Here is a 25,909-nt window from a genome sequence, read left to right on the forward strand (position 1 = left end):
TCATTTATCATTCATTCATTTAAATTTGGCCATAAGAGGCTCCTGAGTCCCCAGAACATGAGTAGCAGTAGAGGTTCACATAAAACAATGAAGGAGATCATAGTTTAATTTCTATAAAGGCTTCTAGGCCTTTATTCTGCCTATTAACTAATGTATCCCCGTGGCACAAGTGGGGAAAAACACTGGTCGAACCTGAGGCTAAGAGAAGGAGAGAGATTTTATCTTCTGAAACTGCATATATGGAGAATCTAAGATCATTTCAATTTATTTTAAAAGCCTCCCACAAAAAGTCTTGTGCTGCTGCCCTGGGCATTGGTACTGATTTCCATTTCTGTTTTATTCACATATTCTCAGGTTGGTTACCATGATTCATTTGTCTTTTTGCTATAGAACTCTAATATGGCACATTAGTTGTGACATAAACCTGCGAAATTTTTACAGCTGTTTCAGGGAAGTTAATCACTGTGTTATGGTATTATTTACATGATATGTCGAGACATTGGTAGACTACACCGTGAAAGCATTAACCCTTCCCCTCCACCAAATAAGCCTAAGTTTTTTTCTTTCCCTCTGAGCATCTCAGATCTGACGTGTGGCAGCAGCCACGTGCTTGCAGCCCACCTCACCCCAGGTGTAGGTCTGCCAAGAGCTCGGTGTTACGGAGCTGGGATGGAGCAGTGGCCTTTCTCTCCAGGTGAATCAGACCTGTGTTTGAATTCCAGATGTTCATTTAGTTTGCCAAGCAATTAATTTGCAGTTCCTTTCCTATGGATGGGACCACTTGGGATTTGTATGTCTACCTTTCGATACTCTATAATCTGCTCTATTCTTACTTCATTGACATAATAAATGATGTGCATTTATATTCAGATATGACTTATAGGTTTGCAACAAAGTTGAATATTCTTTTAACATTCTCTTTTTTTAAAACTGAGAATTGTCTAGTTAAGAACTATTCCGGCTAAGACAGGTTATTTTTTTTTCAGGGAATCAAAGAGTCCTTTGGCATTACGTACTACCCCAAAGTATCATCATTATGAGTATCAATTACTGCTGGAATAACTGGAGAAAGATGAGTTAACTTAGTTTTCTAAGAACATTCCAAATAAGCTCCCTGATCAAATTTTTATAGATGTAAGCACTAACATCGATATAGCTGTGCTCTGTGACAGACATTGTGTTAAACAGATCATCTCGTTTAATACTCCCAAGTGTCCCGAGGTATATCATTGTCTCACTTGGATCCCTCTGCAAACAGAGCTTGAGAGAAGGGCGCCATGCAGCTATTAATAGTATACTTGGGAGGTGATCCTGGAGGGCATGAATGAGGGCTGGAGCAAACGAGGAAGGAGAAGGCAGAGCCAACATAAGGGCGCATGATTTAGGCACCATATGGGCCTCCGGGACTTAACTCTGCTTGACTTCCTGAGAACTGGACAGAGGCCTCCATAACTGTCCAGCAAAAGGGCAGGAAGCTGAGGTTTTTATCCACTGGTTCCCATGACCCTCATGTCAAGGGTTACCCTTGGAGATAGGGGGCTCTCCCAGGACAGAAAGCAGAGAAGCCAGGCCTTGACTGCTGGCAGGGAAGTGAGTAGACGCAGCCAGCAACGGCCCACTGCAGACACAGTGCAAGTCAGTGGTAAAGTATGTGAGTTGGGGCAACAGAAGCTCCTGACACAGTTATTATGCCCCCATTTTACAGAACGGAAACTGAGATACACGGAGGTTACCTCACCTGCACAAGGATAGTCAGTGGTAGGGCCAGGATTCCAGCATGGGCTATCTGACCACAGAGCTCAAGGCCCTAATCACTGTGCTATTGACCTTCCCCCACGGGAGGGATGGTGATGGCCATGCTCTGCTCTTCCCTTGTGTAAAGATTTGGGCAGTTCCTAGCACTCTGGGAGGCTGAGGCAGGAGGATTGCTTGAGCTCAGGAGTTCGAGACCAGCCTGAGCACTAATAAGACCCTTATCTCTACTAAAATTAGAAAAAATTAGCCGGGCATGGTGGCGCATGCCTGTAGTCCCAGCTACTTGGGAGGCTGAGGCAGGAGGATCGCTTGAGCCCAGGAGTTTGAGGTTGCTGTGAGCTGGGCTGACACCACAGCACTCTAGCCCGGGCAACAGAGTGAGATGCTGTCTCAAAAAAAAAAAAGATTTGGGCAGTCCATGCACCAATTCACTTTGGAACCCATCTTTGTGACATTTATTCAAATGTTGTGTTTTCTCCTTTGGGAATTTGTTTTCTTTTAGTTGCAACAAAACAAGAAAATGCTACTGCAATGCTGCCTCTGCATTTATGGAAGAAAGATGAATATCTTTCATCTGAAACCACATTGGAAGAGAGAGGTTCACACGGCATACCACTCGAGAGGGATAAGAAGGGGAAAAAACATAGCCCACACACATTTTTTTGAGATCAGAAACTGCTTTTCCATTTTTTATTAAAATGTTATTCTTCAAAGAGTATAGAAATATACCTGGCAATGACTTGTTAGAAGTCAACCATCTGCTTCAAACATACGTAAGACATATACCCAACCAAATTCTGCCTCGCCAGAATTTATTAAGTTGTACACATACAGTATACTATCAGAACGACAGCAAAGTGGCTACATTTGACAGGTTCTTCTAAAGTGGACACAATTTTCTGACAGATTATTTTTTCCCTTGATAAAAGATAGAACAATTGTGAAGGTTTTGGAAGATAAGTTTTGAGGACCACAACGTGAACTACCAGGGCAGGGAGCTACAGATGGCGTGCACACAGGGGCCAGGAGGCAGGGGAGCACAGGAGGACATGGCAGTCCCCCGTTTCTGCTGTGAGCAAACGACGCTGCAAGGAGGCCAAGACAAAGAGGCAGGCAGACCCTCTCCAGGGGCAGGGTCTTTGGGTTCACATTCAGGATGCACAAGACACCACACCCAAGAGAACAGAGGAAAAGGAAACTCCCTACACATCGTCTGCGCTCCCTCTGAAGACAAGGAGCCGGTGCTGTTAAGGAGGGGATGTGTCAGGACCACTGCACTTGGGGTGTGGAAGTTTGCCAGCGAGGACACCCACTGCCCTTCAAGCTTGCTCAAGGCACAAGATTGGCTCCCCCAAGTGTCAACAGCAAGAAAAAGACAGCTAGAGAGTAAAGTAGAGCTGGCACTTGGTTTGCCCTCACTAAGAGTGAAGTGTCAGCCGTGGTTCAAATTCAGCCTGGTGAAATCCACCCCAGAGGAGGCCTGAATTGCTTGTGAGACTGATCAGTTGAGGACACTGCCCTCCCTCTTCTACCCACGCTGGCTCCCCACTAAAACTTCACTGGGAAGGAGGAAGTGGACAGCTCACCTGGACTAGGTATTGCCTTAGCATTTTACAATGATTAATTATTTCTCCCTGTTCTTTTCCTCCTCCATGTCCAAAATGAAGGGAGAAACACAGTTGTACAGACTGCAAATGAGATGGCCATGCCTGAGTCCTGGAGTCCTCAGGAGAACAGAACCCTGTCAGATTCTTGGCGGTCTTTTGGGCAGAATCACCTTTCCTAATGATGTATCTTCAGCTTGACATTTCCAAAAGACCAAGCTTACCCTAACTCTGCATTTTTAAATTATCTTCTAATTCCAAAAGTTTGCATAAGATGGTTTTTCCATATACTTTAACTCATACTGATTGTTACATAGCACCTTTCATGTGAGATCCCGAGGAAGAGAAAAGACTATAGTGCCATGGGCATCTCCCAGCCTGTCTGCTCCACCTGTAAGCTTGTCTCTCGTTTGTCGAGAAAACACACTTTAAGGGGAAAGACAGAGCGAAGAGTGTGCAGTGTTTTCCAGCCAACGCTGACCATGACTGGAGGGTTCAGGTGCATCTTTCTGAGGCCTTGGTGATGCCAAGAGAATGTCAGGATAATCGGAGACAAATTGTCTCCCTTACCCCCAGGCACATCTACTGCCAGGTCTATCAAAGAGGGGCGGAATAGTCATCCTTTGCTTCTATTCCAGGGAAAGGGATGGCGGGTATTGGGAGAAACCGTGAGTCATATGATGGGGGCTTCCAAGGAAACGGTGTCAGATGCCAAGTCTCTGTCTTCTCAAAAGGTCTCCCTATTTGTCATGTTTAAATTAATCAAATAGGCATTTTTCTCTGCTCCATAATTATCTTGGAATTCCTTAGAGTGCCCTTGCTCCCTTAGAGCTGGTGGGCGCTCTTCTCTCTGTGTGTGCTCTGCTGAGCTCAGGGAAGTGGAGGGTCCCCAGAGGATGCACATGGAGCACCCCCCTCAAGACCCATTGAAAACTGCCTGGCTTTCATGCCCACAGAGAACAACATGGACTTTACTAAGGACATAGATCACAGAGATGGATATATATATACTCCCTCAATAAAGAGGACATTTGATTTCATACAGACTTCCATAGCACTCAAAAGCATTTGGCTCATACAGAAGAAATCAACTCGTATTGAGCTGCAATGAGATCACACAAACCACACGGTCAGAGCGAAGGAAGGGTGGGCACGTGGACCCTCCCTGTCACTTCCAGGAATTGACAATCCTTGCTAGGAATCCACCTTTGGGAAAATGCTCACTTTATTGTTCCTGCTCATCTTCCGCTCCACCCTGCCTACCTTGGGCATCTTTGTCTGGATCAGCTCTTCTGGGGTGTTACCCAAGGGGGGAAGCAGCCGTTTCTTGCTGTTTCGGGTCTCTGAGAGCCACTGAGGGGGCAACTCGAAAGGCCCAAAGCCAAATTGCAGGGAATACTTATCAGGGAATGTCTCAGGTTCCACAGGTGCTGGTGCCACCTGGGATATAGAGTCCACTGTGCCTGGGGGTGGTGCAGGGGGTACAAGCTGTGGCCCCTGCTCTCCCTCCAGGCAGGGGGTGAGTATCTCCTTGGCCTGGAAGTCAGCTGAGCCAGTGTACTTGGCCTCACTCTCTTCCTCATCCTCTGTGGGCTTAAAGATCTGCTGCTGCCCGATGTGGAACATCTCCAGGAGCTGGCTGCCTGAGCGCATGCTGGGCTCCAGGCTGGCATCGGCCATCCCACTCCCTGTGCTAACCACATTACGGCGACTGTATCGGTGGTGCAGTTGCACCAAGGTCCCTATCAAGCACTTGCGGACAGATTTGTTCACAGTAAGAAAGAGAACAGGGTTTGCCAGCAGAGAGACTTTGGGCAGCCAAATGGCAGTGAGCAGCAAGAAGACAGAGGTGTCGGGGACATTGAGCACAGTCTGGTAGACAACCAGGGTGGCGTAGGGCACACTACACAAGATGAAGACCATCACCATGGAGAGCAGGGTGGCATGCAGCTCAGCTTCCCGCTGGGAGGCATAGGGGATAGAGATGGTGTTCTGCGGGGTCCGGAGCGCTGCTATGATGACCTTCTTCTTCTGGCTGGCGCTCAGAGCCCGTCGGATCAGGATCAAGAAGAAGAACACCACAGCCACAGGCACAATGACCGTGGTGATGTTATAGACCAGAACGTACACCAGGTGGCCCAAGGAGTTGCTCCAGACTTCTGTGCAGGTGGACATGGCATAGATGTCGGCCACATTGGTCACTGCAAACACAGGGACGCTCGCTACCACTGCATGGGCCCAGATGTACATCACCAGCTCACGGGACTTGGCATCAGATATTTTTCTCTCCAGCGGATAGAGGACTGAGTAGTACCTGCCAGATACACAAACAAAATTAATTTCACAGAAGATGCTCTTTAAATTAGGGGAATCTCTATTAGCAAAAGTAGGTGGGAGGGGGAAAAGAATCAAATTCTTCTATTTGGCCTAAGACACAGAGAACTATTGGAGGAAGCCAAGAACTGGACCTTAAGTTCTGAGGACTTTGTAGTACAATGAGAAATATCACTAGACAAAAAAACCCCACAACCTTTCCAAAGGAACAGAGAAAAGCCCTGGCTTCACAAGACTTCCAAGCCTCTTTTTCCATCAGGAAAACAAATAAATAATTTCAATTCATATCTAGCTTTATAATTAATTGCCACCAGGATTAAACCTCAAAGAGTGTCCTCAGTATAAGGGATGTCTTCATTTGTCTTCATTGCTGACATCTGCTTTGCAATTTAAGGGTAAAGGGTAACTTGTAAAAATTTCACATGAGTTAGAGAAGCCTTAGGGCCATTTTCAAAGCCACCAACAGAAACCAGTCTGTCCACTGCACACATATCCAAAGCAGACTCATGCCACAGTCTATGCACTGGATGTCATTAGCATTTAGAGCTGCTCAGGACAGAAGAACCCGGCATGAAGGATGGACTCCAAGAAGGCCCCTCCACAAAATCACTTCAGCTGACAAAAGTTATGCCTACTCAATAGCCATTGTTCCCATGACAATCACTCAGTAACCCTAAGAGCAATTAGTAGATCTAAAATGCCTGCACAATTAGATTTTTGTTAAAATCAGAAGAGACTTTTCTTTGCCTTCCAAGATTTAACTTGATCATTCTGTAACCATCTAAACAGAATTCCAAAGGCATTTTGTTTCAACATCATCACTGATTTGGAGGAACTGAGTAATTCTTCAGACCCTGGAACCATGATCTGTCATAAAAGGGCTGCTACTAGCCATCAGAGATATGGAAAGTTTCTTTGCATTAACTGACTGCAGACACGTGGCTCAGCTAAGCTAATGCTGGGGTTGACCTTACAACCTTAGTGACATTCATTCACTCATGGGACAAGGTAAGCATGCAAGCCTTCCCATAACAAGTATTTCTGAGCACCACCTATGTACCAGGGCCTGTGCCAGGCAGGTTACAAAGATGAAGAGACATACAGAAATATCTTTAAATTCAGTGGGAAAAAAGACATGCGCACTAACAGTTATAAACAAGGAGATGACGGCTCTACTGCAGGCAGGCACAAAGGAGGTACAGAACAGCGAGCACCTAAAGCTACCTGGCAAAATATCAAAGAGAAGGAGGCACTGTGGTGGAGTCTGGCAGGAGGACAAGCTGAGGGAGGATGTTCCAGGCTGAGGGAGATGGGATGCAAACACAACAGTGACCATGGATGATCGGGGGAGGATGGAGCATAGTGAAGTGTGTTCTAGATTTCTTTCTGAGAGAGAGGAAAAAAAAGAGAAAAAAGTGCACAAGAGATACATGCTCTCAACATTATTTTTCTCTGAATACAGACAACTTTTCTAATCACAATTCTATAAATCTGTGATGGCGCCGCCCCACACATGAATCCGTGCCTAGGAGCACAGGGCTCTGATTCCCATCTGCTTCCTGACATATAACAAACTCAGGCTCCCATCAATTTCCACTCCCCTTGTGTGTTGGGAAACAGACCACGACATAAGCACAGAGGCTCATTACAAATAATTGTCTTAGTGTGTACAGCTCTACAAAACAATGCAGGTAGTGTAGGTGGCCTCCCAATTAACTCGCTGACTTAGTGCCATGAAACAAGTAGCTGTGAAAGAAGTGAGAAGAAAGGACTGTCTTCCCTTCTTCATGTGCATTGTGCTGATGCTTGCAAGTAATGTGCATCTCTGAATAATAAAATAAGAATTTACCAGCCTAGGCCAGGCGCGGTGGCTCACGCCTGTAATCCTCGCTCTCTGGGAGGCTGAGGCGGGCGGATTGTTTGAGCTCAGGAGTTCGAAACCAGCCTGAGCAAGAGCAAGACCCTGTCTCTACTAAAAATAGAAAGAAATTAATTGGACAACTAAAAATATAGAAAAAATTAGCCGGGCATGGTGGCGCATGCCTGTAGTCCCAGCTACTCGGAAGCTGAGGCAGGAGGATCGCTTGAGCCCAGGAGTTTGAGGTTGCTGTGAGCTAGGATGACGCCACGGCACTCTAGCCCGGGCAACACAGTGAGACTCTGTCTCAAAAAAAAAAAAAAAAAAGAATTTACCAGTCTTGTTTTTCTACTAAAAGGACTCGTTTTACATTTTTTCTTTTTTAGTGATGGTAAAATTGCAAGAGTTTTTCTGCTGGAACAAAAATAAGAATTTCTTATTGTTTGTATATTTCCTTGTCTCAGATCAAGGGCCCAGAAATAACCCACAGGGATCATTGCATTGCTTCCAGGTATAACAGCAAACTGTTCAGAATAATGTGTTCCCCCTCTTGTTGAATCCTATTCTTAAAAAACTTTTAGGATTCATAGCAGCATTATCCCCAATAGCCAAAAAGTAGAAACAACCCAAATGTCATCAATTAGGAAATAGAGAAACACAATGTGGTATACCCCTACCATGGAATACTATTCAGCTGTAGAAATGCAGTCTTGATACACGCTACAACATACATGAACCTTGAAAACATGCTAAGTGGAAGAAGCCAGACACAAAAGAATACATATTGTACGATTCTACTTATATGAAATGTCCAAGAAGAGCAAACATATAAAGACAGAATTAGATTAGTGGTTGCCTAGGGCTGGGGATGGGAACGGGGAGTGACTGTAAATGGGCACAAGGTTTCTTCATAGGGTGAGGGGACTGTCCTAAAATTAGATGGCGGTGATGGTTGTACAACTCTGTAAGTACACTAAAATTCATTGGCCTGTACGCTTTCAATGGGTGAATTTTATAATATGTATATTATATCTCAAAACTGTTTTTAGAATGCTTTTAGGAAAGAAGAGTCCCGAACGTAAAACTGAAGACATTAAGACTTCACCAGAGCAGGTGCCGCGGGAGACGGGCAGAAGGACAGCTGCCATGAACGCGAAATGTTTGAACACAAAACACATTGGAGCACCCGCTGGGATAGAAACTTGGGAAAAGACTCTGACTTTTACTTTTATGTTCCAAAGTGCAATGGCACTTTCCAGATATTCAAAGATCTCTCTTGTCAAACCCCGGAAAAGCCATGCAAGGTCACCGTAAGGGGGAATGGTGAACTGGGATCTCACAGCGCACATGCACCTTGCTGAAGGGATCCGGAAGGCCCAGGTAATATTTTTTGAATGAAAATTAATTGCCAACATTTAAAAATAATAGAAATATGGACTTTTAAAATTTCTCTTCTAAAAATGAAAAGTCCTGCACTCTGAGTCTAGATACCTGCAAAGCAAATATTAGCTGCAACTGCCGAGTGGCTGACCCCTACGAACAGGAATGCGGACACACTCTCCATGTGCCACAATCTCAATCTGGCCTGTTGTCACCTGACTTTGTCACCGCCTTGTCTGGCCCTGTGTATGGTGAGATTCTAGTCCCTTCTAAAGAGCTGGAGTAGATGCCAGCAAGATCTGATGGTAAAATAATTTCAGACAACATACCTAAAGAAGAATGTGCCAATCAGAAGGGAAACCTAGAGAAAGACAAGCAAATATTGGTGCAGCCTATTCAAACACATGACAGAAATAATTCACTTAATTCTTCTTACCACTGAGGAAACTGAGGCTCAAAAAAGTTAAGCAATTTTGCTCAAAGCCACCTAGCTAGAGAGCAATGAAGGCAGGACTCAAACCCACACTTCTGGCTCTAGAGTCCACTCTCTCAACCACAATGTCGAAGGCCAATGACTTCTCCCAGTAGGTTGGGGGCCTTGTGTGACTCTGTCCCCTCATGCAGACCACATCAGGCAGCTGAATCAGGGTTCCAAGCCTGAGAGGCTGAACTGACTCCACAGATCAGTGCTGCAATCAATACCCTCACAGGTCATTAAGATATTAAGTATGTTTTGAATGGACAATGAGTTTTAAAATTTCAAATTCATCTAAAATGAAGTTAAAATTTAACATAGGGTATGAAGCCAGAATAGCCAACACTTTCCCTTCGGCAACGTTTCCTTTCTGTTAATCTTGGAATCAAAAGTACTCATAGATGCAAAATACTTTTCAATTCTTGCTTGCTTCCTTAATTCTATTCTCTGGAATGTATTATTATCTAAATTGTAGTCATGAGGTGCTAGCAACAAAGGGAAAAGGCAGGAAGCTGTTGATTACTGAGATCTTTACACTTTGATACATTTGATCAAATCGGGTATGATATGTATGATGGCAGTAACTGAGATATAAGATTCATTTCCAAATGAACATCTTTCTAAAGAGGCTGGGAAGAGAAAACAACCACCACAATATGAAGCCTTGGAAATAAATCTTCCAGAGGAATTCTGGTGTTACCTGGCCAGATCCAAGTGGACCATCTAATCATTTGTTAAATAACTGCTGAATCATTCCCTTGTTCTTCCAAAAATGTTTTATCTTGCATCAAAAAGCCCTAAGTGCAGATTTATCAAGGAAATGAACAATCTACTGCAAATTGCAATGTAAATGCCACCAATTCCAACCAAGCTGAAGTGACACCACGATCTAGTAGCTCTGCCCCAGCAGCCTCACAATGTCACTGTCACCCCCAGGTCTTTTCTCAATGGTTCTATTTTCCATGGCTGCTGTTAAATCAACCTGTCCTTTGGGAGGCATCTGTTTTGGACATTCATTCTCTTTCTGTTGATCACAAGCAGACAAAAAGGCAGTGTATGGAACATGGACTAGTCATCATTTGCTTCATGATGTTAATTTTTCAATACACATTAAAAAAAAAAACCACAAAAAACTTCAGTCCCTGGCTACCTGATCTTACCTGTCCAGAGCAATGGCAGGGAAGCTGAGGATAGTCACAGAGCAGAAAACTTTGTGCAAAAATTTGACAACCTTGCAGAAGAGCATGGTGTAGATCCACCAGCAGCAGTGAGGACTGGTGCTGAGGATGATGTCGAAGGGCACGCAGACCAGGCTGGCACAAATCCCCGAGCAGGCCAGGTTTTTAATGAACCTGTTGGTGACAGATTTGAACACGGTGGTGCGGCAAGTTGACCATAACACCATGAAGTTTCCTGGCCAGATATGAAAAAAAGAAAAAGAAAAAAAGGCAAAAAAAAAGGAAAGAAAGAAAAATTCAGGTTAAAAAATTTGTTAAACCACATTTGAGAGTTGACTGCAAAGGGTTTAATTTAAATACATATTATATTCTCAATTTATGTGAAATTACTAAATCACACGCATATCGAAAAATCTGGAAGAAATTTTCACAGTGAATTTCATTATCTAATTTTAGGCAAAACAGTATTATTATGAAGATGGTTCTGTCTCATTGGTGTATAAACAATTTGCTAGCTAGTACTTAATCTCAGGCAGTCTACTCTTACCAAGTGTCCTAATAACCTCCATGTTGTCAAACTCTGCAATAGAAATACAATGCAAGCCACACGTGGAATTTTAAATTTTCTGGTAGCCATACCTTAAAAAGGTAAAGAGAAGCAGATGAAATTTTCATAATATTTTTTATTTAACCCAATAAATCCCAAATATAATCTCAACATGTAATTATTACTTAAAAATTATTAATGAAATATTTTTCTTTCTTTTTTTTTTTTTCTTTTTTTTTAGAGTCCAGCGGCTTTTATTAGCTTTGTCTCCTATGGCATGAACTCATAGGGGATAGGTTCCAGCAGCTGAGGCTCCTTTCCATTGGTTCTCACAAAGTGTGCTTCTCTCGGTGCAGCGGGCTGGCGCTTCAGTTGAACCCAGGTACCTTTCTCTTTGGCTTCCTTCTTTTTCTGATCATTTTCCTTCACACGTTTCAGGAACCTATCTAGGCTCTTAGAGTGCTTAATACGCTCAATATGCACATTAATCCTCTTGGCAAGAATCTTGCCCTTAACTTGTTTGTTTACAACAATTCCAACAGCATGCTGGGTAACACTGTAGACTCTCTCAGTTTTGTCGTGGTAACATTTGTGGGGCATGCCTTTTTGAACAGTACCCATTCCCTTCATGTCTACAATATCACCTTTCTTGTAGATTCGCATGTATGTGGCCAAAGGAACAGCTCCATGTTTTCTAAAAGGCCTAGAGAACATGTACCGCGTGTCTCTCCTCTTTCCCTTTGTGTTCGTCATTTTGGCGAATTACTGGAAGATGGCGGCTCCGGCCGAAAGGCTGAAATACTTTTCATTCTTGTTTTTATACTGAGTCTTTGAAATCCGGCATGCATTTTCTTTTACACTCACATCTCAGTTTGCTGTAGTCACCTTCCAAGTGCTCCATAGCCACATGCAGCTAGCGAGTGGACAGCACTGTGCTAGACTTTCCAGCAGCAATGAGGCAACCAACAGTCTCTCTTTGAGCATGCTCCTCTCGTGGCTTCCACAGGCCTACAGCTCCTGGTTTTCCTCCTACCCTCCCACCTCTGCCAAGCCCTGGCTGCTCTGAGTCTTCTTTTACTAGGCCCTCTTCCATTTTCTCTCTCCAGCCTCTACCTAGGTTAGACTGCCCATTCCCGTGGCTTTCCATCAAATTCACGGCCCAAAGTAGGCCTCTGCTCTCAACTCCAGACTCCTATTTCCAATTAAACTTCTAATTCCCCACCCCCTCTCAATCCTCACCATGGCCCGGGGGCTCACGCAATCTGGCCCCCACCTGCCTAATCTCATACCTCTCTTCCACTGACTTGCTGGGCACCAGACACTTCGGCCTTTTTTCTGTTCTTGAAACACATCAAGGTTAATCCTGCCTCAGTGCGTTTGCACAAGTTTTGTATACCACTGAGCATGGTCCTCATGTGCCTGGTTCCTTTTAATCCAGGTCTTAGTTTAAAGGCTTCCTCCTCAAAAAGGCCTTCTCTAACCATCTTTTTATTTTAAATACTTACTGCTTCTCCATCCGTTACACTCTATTATAGTATCCTGTTATGTCCTTCATCATTCTTGTTGCAGTTATTAATTTGTTTACTTGTTTTTCTCTCCATTTCATGAAGACAAAAACCATGTCAAACTTGTTCTCTGTCATAACTCTATACCTAGCTCAGTGTCTGGCACAGAGTAGGCATTTGATAAATATTTGTTGAATAAATGAATTTTTAAAATAAGCAAACAGTAATCAAAAGTCCCCGTAGTGAGAGAACCTGTTTTGTAGTACGTATGTCATGCAAGGATATTCTAAGTCAGTAGTTCCCAAAGCTCATCATACCTCAGAATGTCTATACCAGACATACTGAATCACAGCTCCTAGGTACAGAACCGGGAACCTGCTTTTGTAACAAGCACCTCAGTACAGTTGGCCCCCAGACTAAAGTTTCTTTTAGATGGCTTTTATGCTGAGTCCACAGGCCTGCCCCCAGAGTCTCACAGGGCCCCAGTCTTCGGGTATGCGGGGCAGCTACTCTACTGGTGGACTTTGAGCGAGTGAGAGAGCCAGGTCCATTCAGTCAATCGGTCATGACCTGAGGACACTGCTACCTCCTGTGCACATGCTCAGACAATGCCTTCCAGTGAACTCAACTGACAACAGAGCCACACACTCTCTGAAGGAGAATCAGGGGTCAGGCCAAGGGGAGAGCAGAGATCAGGCCGCAGCCAAGGCCACCGCAGGAGCTGCCCCAGCACCTCAGATGTGGACACAATTTAGTGTCGAGAGTCTCTCTTCAAACGCAGTATTCTGCAGCCGCCCACTATCTGCCAGACACAGTAGGAAAGACAGCCACTGTGTTCAGGTATGTAGGCCAGCTGCTTCCAGGAATTCTCTACCAAGCTTTCTTTGTATTAGTATGGTGACTCGGTGAGGTGAAACCAGCAGCGTGTATTTTACGCACATTTATTCAAAGAGAACATTGTTTAGACTGATACCACCTCAGGCCCCCTCAAGCTTTCCCATCACCAAGGTGATATGCTGAACAACAATGATGTATGTGAAGCTCCATTGATTCGGGATTTTTTTTTTTCTGGTCTTTTTACCACTGAAGCACAGATTAAGTTGTGGCTGAAGCACCTTTTCTTGCGTAAGTTTTACAGACAGGTCTTACAGTCTGGTAGCCATTCAATAATGAAACGGTCCACTGGAAGAAATCCACCACAAACAGAATGTCCATGTCACGGTATCTGCAGTTGTCAAAAATCAGGGTGTCTGTAGTCCACTGAGGGGATTTCTACAAATGCAATCCTTTCTTGTTGTAAGTCAAGATCTTGAGGATTTTCTTTTTCTCTTGTCATTGTTAGTTATCATAGTTTGGTAGGTTATGCCTTGAGTAACAGAATGAACAGGAAAATTCATTGCAAATGAGGTGGAAGGCTATGGGCCAGGATCTCTCATCCACATAGTAGATTCTTTTTAAACTTAACTGAAACTAATTTCCATCATTACTCTCATACTCTTTCCCATCCATCCCTCTCCCTCCTTATTGTAACAGGCATGATTTTTTATTGTTTTTTTTAAAATCATACTTTAGCAGTACATGTATTATAATAAAATAACAATTTGAGATCAAAATATTCTGGCTGTAGAATACACTATCAGATACATCATCTTAGGAACCATATTGGTAATAAAACGAACAATTTATTAGTATATACACTCATGAATGAGGAAAGTTGTTTTCAATGAGTTATTATTGAAAAATCTGAAACTGCTATAATCACATTTTATCTTCATCTATTTATAAGAATCTAGGCAGCATCTAGAGCCTAATCCCTTTTGCTATTCAGGACCTGAAGCTAGGCGGGGTGCAGCAGTTCACACCTGTAATCCTAGCACTTTGGAAGGTCTAGGCAGGAGGATCACTTGAGCCCAGGAGTTCAAGACCAGACTGAGCAACATAGCAAGACCCCATTTCCACAAAAAAATATAAAAGTTAACAGTATGTGGTGGTGCACACCCAGCTACTCGGGAGGCTGAGGCAGGAGGATCACATGTGCCCAGGAGTTGGAGGCCACAGTTAGCTATGATGACACCACTGCACTCTAGCCCAGGCAACAGAGCAAGACTTTGTCTCAAAAAGAGAAAAAGAACTTCCCATTGTAGAGAAGGTAAATGGTACCTGGAAAGCTGGAGCGTTCAAACAAAGACTTGGTGGAAGGAATAGGCGGGAGAGAAGGGCCAACATTAAATAGCAGAGTTTCAAAGTTCATGCTTCCAAAGAAAAGTTTAAATAGTTCTCAAAAGGATTCTATCTTATTCTGATTTTTTAAAAAATCTTTCTTTAATCTATGCAGATAAATTTCCCAGTGACTCAGAGAGTTAGCACTGGCTAGGAAGTAAACAGTTCTTAGTTTGCGGGTATTTTTTTCTTCTGGTATCAGAAGAATTATGGCCACAGACAAGAATGTGGGGAAAATCCACTTGTAGCCAGAAGGCTGTGCCTGGTTTTCAATACAATTTGCTCTTCCTCCTCCCAATCTAAAAGTCTGGGCCTCTTCCTCACTAATGAAGTGTCAACTTGCTATAACTTGTGATTAAACTATCTAATACTGTCCAATTCTGTTTAAGCTGATTGCTATTAGCATGAGAAAATTATGTTATTTTAGCTACAATTAATTTGATTCCAGAAGTTTTTTTCTGAAATTACACAAGAAATTCAAACTAAACAGGAATTGAATTAACAGGAGAAGCTATGTAGTAAGTTCATTAAAATTCATGGTAAATTTTAAATAATTACTTTGAATGAAAAGCATCTTATGAAATATACATCCCCAATCTAACCTTGGACATTTTCTACTTAGAAAACTTGTTCCCAGTGAATGATTTAGATAAAACATTAGCAGGCTTCACTTCTGTAATACATAAGGGTATATAAAGAGACTCCAACAATAGCCTCATCTAGTCAGCTCCTGTGAGGCCACACAAAGGATTTTAGGTGAGCCTATAGCAAATGTACATATCTTTTAGAAATAATAGTATCCCGGAAGGTAAGGCAAACGGTACGGCACAGTCAAGACAAAAAGATCTCAGCAGCCACAGCCAAATCTGCCCCATCCTTGGGGCTCTCTCATGGAAGTCACAAAGCCCCTGAAATTAGTCCCTCATGTCTCTCAACACACAGCAAGACACCTACAGATGTATAAGAAGAGACACAGTTGGACTCTGAAGTGGTTAACTCTTCTTCTTTCTTTGATGACTTGAATTTTTTCCATATAAATCAACTAGAAAGTTATTGTGGTTTCATCTCCATGAAAAGCATATTACTCCCTGAAAAGGTATGGCAAGAGCGTCGAAATCATTGGCGCCACTTAATTGTGACAGCAGTGAAATCCTTCAATAAGCACAGATTCCACTTCCCTCTCAAGAGGTGAATGGAGGAAAGTTCCAGAGAAAAGGAGGGAAAGAGTGATCTGATTCTCTCTGTTGTTAAGCGTGCTCCCTTTGGATAGTGTCCAAACGAGCCACACTCGATTGAGTGGAGGGGAAATAGTTCACTGCCCTAAATGTCTGCTACTCAGACCACCTCACTAAGGGTCCTTGCCTGTGTTAAAGGGCTCATGCAGTCTTTGAACCCTTGGAAGGCAGACTCCATATCTTCTGTGCCAGTCATATTGCATTTAGCCTAGAGGGGTTATTTCTTCCCTAACATATTGTAAGATTATCAAGCCTGAAAAGAACCTTATCTGAAAATTCTGCCAACCCTCATTAGCATCAACCATGGCTTTATATCCAGGAGTTGCTTCATGAAGACCTAAATAGATGAATAAATAAAAATTTGAAGTTAATATAACTTTATCAAAATTATCAGAATTTTTTTCTGTGCACTCAGTTTTACAGGTACACCTATTGATGGCAATTGCCTTTGACCAACAAGCTGAATGTTTACTCTCTCCCTGATGCCAACACACAGTGTCAGAGCAGCTTAGAGAGACACAGTCAACAATGATACATCACGCTGTTCTATAAATAGTCTAGTGAACAAACATGGAATACTCAGGCACTGTATTCTCCCACTTCCTCTGTTCCAGTAACTAGAATTATGCAACCTGAAAGGAAAAACCATGTTGGAAATATTGCCAAAGACCACAAGGGTAAGATAATTAGAGGACTGAGGAATGAAAGCAAGCTTCAGTCTGCTGGGACCCAGCATAGCTGATGTGAGTTGGAGGAATAAGGTTTTGGAAATGAGAGCCTCTTATTCCTTCTGATGGGACACAACCTAACAATGACATTAATTAAAAGTTGAAAATTTTATTCTTTTTTCTATATCTGAGTTTAGGAGGAAAAGCCAGGGGAACAGGAGGGGCTGGTGAGTCCAGAGCTAGGAATGGCATTCCAATACTTCTAACAGATTTTGGGCCACTCTCCCACTACTGGGAAGGTTACGTTTCTCTAGAACAGAGCTCCTGTGTGTCCTTCACCACCTTCTCCTGTCCCTGCAAGGAAGGAGCAGGGGGTTTGTAGCGTGAGGATCTGGGAGAGTCAGAGCAGCAGATGGGGCAAGACCTGGAGGTGGCCAGATCCAGGACAGGGCCAGAGACAGATGGCCAAGGCAGGGAAGGCTCTGGAAGGAAGCTATGGATCTGAAGGTCCGAGCAAGGTCAAGAGTAGAACACGAGAGGCATTGAAAGGGTGAGTTACAGCACACAACCCATGAAGGCCAACTGACAAAATAAGAGAATGGAATAAATGCCCAGACAGAATACTAGGAGCCAAGAGCTCTGCAGAAAGGAGGGAGGGGGCAAAGTAAGCAAAATAACGGACTGACACATGGATAACACGAAAGGAGCTTGCTAACCGACACACTTTGGTCTAGACCCAGAACTTAGATATGGTTCCTTTTGAGGCAAGCACTAAGCCAACAAGGTGCATTTAAGGGCCTTGCAGATGTAACATGATTTTGGAAATCTTAATACTTATCTGTAATGAAGCGCAGGCGGGTGGGCAGAAACAACACCTTTTGGAAAGCAAATCCTAACACTTCTCTTTCTCTCTTTTCCTCTTCTGCCCTCCCTTAACTATAACAGAAGATGGAGAGAGAGGAAGAGAAGAGGGGAAAAAAATCAAAAGAAAAACAACGGGGAGAATCGTTTCAGTTCCATGTATCTCCCCGTGCTAAGCTCTATTTTGTACGTGCATTTCCTAGAGACTTTAAAACAACCAAGACTTCCACCAGTCACATTGCTGAAAACCGGACAAAAGGTTTCTTTGCTTTGTATAATTTTCTAAGAATTCAGGATTCATGATGATGATGATGACCACAGTGACACAGATAAACAGAGAGGGAGAATTCGCCTAACATTTTAGCAATTCATGAATAATTAGCTTCCGACTCCTGCATTTTTCCTCTAATATTAGTTCATTTGAATAACACTGAGTTATTTACCATGTAATTTTCCTGCTGGTTCAAAATAAAATCAGCACAAAATGCTCTTAGCCTGTTTAAAGCACTAAGATCAACGAGGAGACATGAACTCTTATTTTCCCATTACAAAACAAAAGGCAGGAGAAAGAATTTTCTATCTTGTGAGATATTGATTTTCCACTTTGTAGGTTTGTAAAATATTGGTTTTCACTGTGCAATGAATATCAATGATTCAATGTAGATGAAGCAAATAAGACAAAACATAAAATCTGTTCACTTTCATTAAGCCATGGTTTCCATTGGTCTTGCCCTTGACATTATTCTTATAAAGGTTTAAGTATGCAAATCCCATAGCCAAAGACAGATCACTGGCTAATAAATATAAGCCAACAAATTTTAATATTACCCTAACTAAGGAAATAAAAGAGAGCACATATGCAAAGATCAGTGACATGCTACAACTTTTAAAATTATCTTTCCAGTACAGAAATCTGAAATTCTTTAATAGGAGTAAGAAGGTAATCTACAACACCAAATAGATTTTATATACTCATATGGATGGGAGGAACCTGGAAGAGTCATCTACACCTTCTTTATTTCCAGATAAGATTATGTAAGTCTTATAGAGAGAAAAGCTATTTTTGCTAATTATTAAGATTTCGGGCAAAAGGAATATCCTAAATCCTTCCCGCCCCCCACCATGGTAATCAGCCTCTAAGAGGGTCAGTGATCTCCACCTCCTGGTATTCACATCCCTGAGTGGGCCCCTCCCACAGTGGATGGAGCTAACTGTGTAAACAGTAGGACATGGCAGAAATGGCAGTGGGACTTCCAAGGCTAGGTCATAAAAGACTTCGCCTCTTCTGTCTTAATCTCTTTTGAATCACTTGCTCTGGGGAAAGCCAGTTGACACAAGCCGTCCATCAAGAGGCCTGTATGGTGAGGAACTGAGGCCTCCTGCCAGCCCCCATGTGAGTGACCAACTTGGAAGCAGATGCCAGCCCCACTCAAGCCTTCATTCAGGCGACTGCAGCTCTGGCCAACGTTTTGACTGCAACCTTATGAGAGACCTTGAGCCAGAAATACCCAGCCAAGCTGCTCCCAAATTCCTGAGCTGCAAAATCTATGACAGAGAATAAATGTTTGTTGCTTTAAGCTGCCATGTGTTGAGGTCTGCCACTTAGACACATTGCATAGACTCTCTCTTACTTCTCTCATCTACAGAACGGGAATGATAAAATTTACCTTGCATGGCTGTTGTATTAAATGAGATGATGTATAAAAAGTGCCAAACAGTGCCTCACCCATGGTAAGTGTTAAATAACTATAATGTTATGTAAGCATCCTTATTTGTAAACTTTCTTTTACTGATCACCATGTAACTACAAAGTAGTGAGACCTATTTCTAGAAGTCATAAAAGGCATCACAGTACTCACTGAATAACCATTAAATAATGTTTCCTCAGAGTGTTAGATTTCACCTACCCTTCTTTTATGAAAAGAAATTAAAATCCTTTAAACTTTTATCCTAGATGCATCTCTGTTAAGTGTTGAGAGTAAATTTCCTGTTTATTCTCTTTGACTTTCTCAGAAGTACGATGAACACCAAAACCCAAAAATTCATGATCCTTAAAATAAGTTTATCAGCCTGACTTCTTTCCATCAATAGTAAGATTAATGAAGTCAGAAAATGTAGCTATTCAACTGGCAAAATGTGTTTTGTCCTGAGAAGTGGCTGTTGGAAAGAGCACAAAAGCCACCGTGAAGGCACATCAGCCCCTAGCACTGCAGCTAGTCATGTGGGATGGCAGGAAGAACCTGATGGGTGGCAGCATCTGCCTTCGCCTGTGGGAAGACCTTAACCAGATCACTCCAAGGCCCTGGTTCAGGTCCCAGTTGGACATTAGGAACTACCAGTAACACTATGTCCAGAGTATGTTCTAGTGGTTTTCCTGCTACTTTGGCCACTTCTCAGTGTCTTTTTCTGGCTTCTCTTCCTTCTCAAGGCTCCGTCTTGGCTCTTCTCATGCTATCCTCTCCCCCAGACTATGCCAGGTGAAATTTTAATGACTCCCATGTTTATTGTTTCACCTCACCTCTTATCTGAGCCACAGATCCAACCATCCACATGCCAACAAGATATCCATACGCCCATCCGACAGCTCTACTTTGGACTCTCACAAGCATCTTGAACTTAACATATCCAACCTGAACTTTCGATCTTCTTTCCCAAATCTCCTCCTCCTCCAGTATTATCCATCTCAGAAAATGGCACTTCCCTCCCCCCTGTTGCTCCTGTTAGAAACCTGGGAATCATTCTTGACATCTTATCTCTCAGACCCACATCCAGTCCAAATTAGTCCTGTCAACTCTACCCGCAAAATAAATTCGCGATGCATCTGCTTCTCGCCATCGCCAGCAGCGCCACTCGACCTTTCACCCCTCACCCCAATTGCTGCTGCAGCCTCCCAGCTGGTCTCCCCACCCTCCTCCTCCTGCCCATCTAATCCATTCTCCACACAGCAACCAGACTGACCAATTTTAGAAGCAATTAGGAACATCACTCACTCCCCTTCTTGAAACTTCCATTGCTTCCCTTTGTAAAGACAAAATCCAAAAGTCTAGCCTGCCCCACCACTAGACTGTGAGAGTTAGAGAAGCTGCCCCTTCGCTGCCATCTGTTAACTATAACAGATTGCGGGTCTGTGACTCTGAACGTGAATGGTACCCCCTGGAGTATTGCTCTGCTGTGGACAAGCGGGTGTAGCAGTCACTATGGGCCTTTGCTTGAATCCCTATACCTTCAAAGCTCTCCTCTGCCTGGGGGGCCTTCGCAGACCCCCAGACAACACTTTCCTTCTGCCCTCTACCCCATCCTCACCAAGTTTACCTCGCTTTGCAGGTCTTCTTCAAAGAAACCTTCCCTGACCACCGCCACCACCACCACCAATCCAAATCAGGCTTCCTGGTATCAGTTCTTGTCACACAGATTACGTCTTGTCTGCGGCACTCATTACACTGGGAATTAGTTAACCTTCTGTGCCAGTTGCCACTAAATCATAAGCTCTGTGAGGGTAGGGACAGCGTCAGATATTTTTACCACTACAGCCCAAATGCCTAGACCAGTACCTGGTAATCGTGAATACTAAATACATAGTTGTTGACTACAAAAATAGAAAAATGAATGAACATAGGGAGGTATATTTCACTAGCTCCATGCTTACTAGTCACGGAGGATCCTATTGGGATTCCAAGTTTGAGGGAGCTCAGAAGTAAGGCTGTGAGCTGTGTACCACAAGCTCAGCACTTCTTCCCTCTACTTCTCTGATTTTTCACAATAAAAATTGCTTTAGCTTATTCTGAATTTTTTTTAAACTAACACATGTTCACTGTTATAAATTCAAATGGTTTGGAAAATATAGGAAGAAAGAAAAATCACCTGAAATCCCCACTGCCTTAAGCATGATAAATATTCTATCATCATATTTTCATACCTCTTTATGAATGTATACACATATATACATAATTTTATGCAAATGGCATCTCTTTCTGCACATTCTGCTCTTTGTGGACCCGATCTTCTTAAGTAAAAATGTGAACATACCTTTCTCCATTCTCATTATTTAATCATATATAAACATTTACATGATATTTACAGACTATATGGTACCATCGTCATTATTTATTTTGTAAAAATATAATTTCCTTTTATATATATATATGCAATACACACTGGGGAAATCTCCCTAATCCATTTATTCTGCCTGTGTCCCACAAATGGGCATTCACTTTGTTTATGGGTTTTTGCCATTATAAACAATACTGCAATAAATACCATTGTGTATATATATTTGCCTGTTTTCTGGTGGTTTTACTTCTGTGCTATTGACTTCTCATTTCCACCAGCAATGTTTACAGAGCCTTTTCCCCCGCAGCAGGTGCTGTCACATTCCTGCCTGCAGCAGGTGCTACCACTTCCCCTGGATTTCTGTCAATCAGTGGGTGAGAAGTTATATCAGGCCCCAGAAAGAGCAGGCCCTGTGCCCAGTGCCCTGTGCTTCACGGACAAGGCATCATTTGCAGGGCATATACTCTTCCAGATGGACTGCTATAATATTTTTGGAAAGTACCCAGCCAGCTCAGGACTGGATGCTGCTCTCATCCCACCCTGAAGCTCAGCAACAGGCCTAAGTGGGTCAGGCAGACCCTCCTACCTCAGATCTCTGTCTCCCAGATCATATTCACCGCCTTTATGGGGGAAGCACCCCCAAGAGAGTGTTCGCATGCATTGCTCTGGGGTGCCTACTTCATAGCACGCTGGATGAGGAAGAGGGCAGTATGGTAGGAGAGGGGAAAAGAGGGAACCCTGATGCCTCAGAGGAAAGCTACAATCCACAACAAACAAGTGCCCAGCATTGTGCTACCACTCTGATCCGAGAGGCGTGCAACCTGGGCCAGCCAGAGCAGGGCTGCAGATGACAGAATTGAGGCTGCGCACTAGAAGCAGAGGTGGAAAGTCATTTCTACACAAACCATTCCCAACTCAGCAAAGGCCACTGAGGGTGTACGCTTCCGGAACATGTCTGAGCGGTTTCCGTCTGGAGTAAAGGCAGGACCCCAGGGTGCCCAAAAGCCATAAAACGTCAGGAAAGGGGGACCACACAGGAATATGGACCTAACCCTGTTTTAGAAGGGAGGGTGGGAGAAATGGCGGGAAGCTGCTCAGCTCTGGGGAGTCTTCTGTCTCCATGTCCAACATTCAAGCCTGAGTATAAAGTCCTCCCCTCCTATTGGGGGCTCCTGCAGGTTCTGCAGCCACAGGGCACAGCAGGGTGACCACTGCAGAGCTGGGTGAAGCCAAAACACCCCCAGCAACTGCATGCACACATTAGCGATTCTTTCCTCCTTGTTCCTGTAACCTTTCCAAATGGCATTTGCTTGAAATCCATCTTTTTGATGGTTTTAAATTCATATAGCACACATCAGCTTCTATGATTACAATCCATCCTGCTCATTGAAGCTGCTTCTTCAGCTCTTGCCTGAAGAAAACAGAAGCCAGTGGGGGCCTGAAAATAGTCCCAAAGATGCCATCAGGGTCAGCCTCCAAGAAAGAACCCTGACCACTGACACAGTGCATCCTAAGGGGATGGAAAAACGCAAATTAAAACAAAAAGGAGGAACCATTTTCCACCATTCCTTGACAAAAAGCCAAAAAAAAAAAAAAATTTTGATAAGAGCCAGTGTTAAAGGGTATTGCAATATAAGCCTCCCTATCTGCTGTGGGTAAGCAAGGACATTGCTACAGATACCTGGAAAGTAACCCGGCAGTATCTATCAAATGCACGTACCTTGAGCAGTACTACTTTAGTGAAACTATTCCACAAACAAAAGAATCAATATATAAGGTTGTATGTTCAAATGTGTTTGTTGAAGGGTTATTGACAGTGACCCCCAAATGAAAACAACCTGAACGTCCATCATTAGGATAAATGGTGGCAAGTCCCTATGGGGACGTAGAGAAATATGTAGAAGGCTACATCGTTGATTATCTCAACGAAAGTGGAATTGGGAGATGGCATAATAAATGTGGGACTTAATTTGTTTATAAACTAAACAACTGTCCACTGTAGCCAGTCTGGTAGGACGCTGAAAATGTCACCTTTAGGAGTTATTTTTCTCTATTTCTAAAAGACTGTTGTTAAAATACAAATATTCCTGGAGTTGGTTTTTGGCCTTTAATACCTAGGGCTGGGGGAGATGATGTTTTGGTTCCCTTTCAGTGTGACAGCAGGAAGGCGGGAGGAAAGGCCTGGGGTTCACCGCTTGACTGACATGCATCTTGTTGACATTAACTCCTGTCTGGAAAAGAGGAGAAGACACTGAATGGAGGGGCTGAGGGGGCGCAGACATTCCCTACCACCTACCTTTGCCCGACGCCAGTGCTGCCTGGCGCGCTATGCAGGTCTCCTTCCTGCTTCTCCGGGGTTAGCACAGCACTGAGCTGGCCCTCTGCCGGCTGGAAAGGCAGACAATGGGACCACGAGGGGGTCAAAGATTTAGCATCCTCAGCTGAGAGAGTAACCTTACCAGCAGGGATCGAAGGCGCCAGACACGGTTTCTTGCAATTAACTCGGGGAGCAGGATAAGTAATCAGAAAAGTGTGATTTTCCTCTGCTCCAATAAAATAAAACTCCTGCCCTTGTTTTAAAGTATCAAGAGGATCAATAAGGAGTCTAAGGAGACATTGGCATGCCCCACGGGCAAAGCACTACAAACAAAACACTGCTTCCACCATGATTGGAACCTAAGGGCAGAGGCTCTTTGGCTTGAATGATCACAGAGCACAGCAAAACTGCCTTCCTCTCCCCCTCGTGGTGTGCGGACCTTTGACTTCACTAGCACTGTCCCCCCCTGCCTGAAAACCTGGCTACCTGGTTTTACAGCTCCAGTATGAAGACTTTAAATAGCCCCCCCCAAAGGACAAGGCTCAGTCCCTGTCTCCTTTCTGAGCAGGGAAACAGAGGGAAGCCTGCCCCAAATAGGACAGCTCTGCCCTGAGTTGTAGAATGCAAGCTGCTTGACTGACTGGTTTTTTCCTCTAAGTTGTTATAGTACCTAAGGCTACAAGTTTCACACAAGAACAGGTTTTAATAAATATTAATTAGGGAGTAGATTTTATCTTTTCTGTCTAGAACAACTCAAATAACTTTGTATATTCTCAATAAATACCATCATTATCATTATATAATTATATATATATACACACTCCTAACCAGTCAGATAAATAAATCTGTTAATAATTCACAGAATTCAGATCACCGCATGTATTCTGTATCATAAGACAAGTAGCATGAATAAAACCCTAAGGTGTTGCTGAGAACATATTATCATTATTTGCTCATTTTTCTGACTTTTAATTAAGAGTTACAAACTACTACCTGTCGATATTAAACAATCAACAAACTATTATATGTATAAGATAATAGCAAAAAAAAATTTACTTATTCAATAAACACTTCGTTTATTAGAATGCCAGACTCTGACCTAAGTACCAGGTTTACCAAAATAAATAAGACAGAACTTCAAGGAGCTGACAAATGAGTTGGACATACAGATGGATAAGGAGTTACCAAACATGCGACGGAGGAATATCTGGGGCCCTTCGGGAGCGGAGAGCAAGGGGGACCCAGCTGTCTGGGGTGGGAAGGAGCACAACAGAAGAGGACGCACTGGAGCTGAGAGGACAGGGGCTCAGGTGGATGGGGGTGGGGCTGGACAGCACGGGAAGAGGGGGCACCCCAGGCACACAGGCAGGTTGCACGGCATGAATATGGCAACAGCAAGGAGTCTAGTGAGGCCAGAGGACAGAATGACTTTGAGGAAACAAAGTTAGAGTCAGCAGATGAGATGCCAATTAAAAAGTGACTCCCCTCCGTGTGCTAAATGTCAATAGCTGTAGCCCTGCAAAATAGAAGCAGCAGAAATGTCCACAAATGACATGAGATTTAAATTTTAGTGCTCTGTTTTCTCAATTCTAAGATACTCCATTGACTTAAATAACGCCTTGATTGTAACACATAAGTTCCAAGTTAAGAAATGTTAGACAGTGAAATTAGAAGAACATGAACTGCCAGAAGGCCTCCCCCAGAATATAAACAGAGAGCTAATAAAAGTGGGCCTCTGCTTTGCCCCAGAGTTCACACCAGTGTAAGTAAAAGCCTCTACTATGTTCCACGTTTACAGGCTAGTTTTCAAGCATTTCAAGGTCAAAGCGCCTTTTAAATTGATTATGCTAATTTAGAGACATTAAAAATCGAAATCGTTTTCAGCTTAAGGCTGAAAGATGGAGAACCATTTTGGAGATCAC

At 43.4% G+C, this 25,909-nt stretch overlaps 1 protein-coding gene and 1 pseudogene across 1 annotated transcript in view; both read right to left on the reverse strand.

Annotated features, from left to right (window-relative positions):
• Nucleotides 1–2,437: 2,437 nt before the first annotated feature.
• Nucleotides 2,438–25,909, reverse strand: part of GPR176 (G protein-coupled receptor 176) — a 102,274-nt gene continuing 78,802 nt past the window's right edge. The window contains exons 2-3 of the mRNA XM_012649533.1: nucleotides 10,567–10,819; nucleotides 2,438–5,673 (exon numbers count right to left, since the gene is read on the reverse strand). Of these exons, the coding sequence (XP_012504987.1) occupies nucleotides 4,554–5,673; nucleotides 10,567–10,819 (1,373 nt within the window). The 3' untranslated portion in view covers nucleotides 2,438–4,553. The remainder of the gene's footprint in view (nucleotides 5,674–10,566; nucleotides 10,820–25,909) is intronic.
• On the reverse strand, nucleotides 11,402–11,887 carry LOC105814142 (annotated as a pseudogene).

The sequence above is a fragment of the Propithecus coquereli genome, unplaced genomic scaffold (assembly GCF_000956105.1).
Source record: "Propithecus coquereli isolate 6110/MARCELLA unplaced genomic scaffold, Pcoq_1.0 Scaffold3, whole genome shotgun sequence".
Lineage (NCBI taxonomy): Eukaryota > Metazoa > Chordata > Mammalia > Primates > Indriidae > Propithecus > Propithecus coquereli.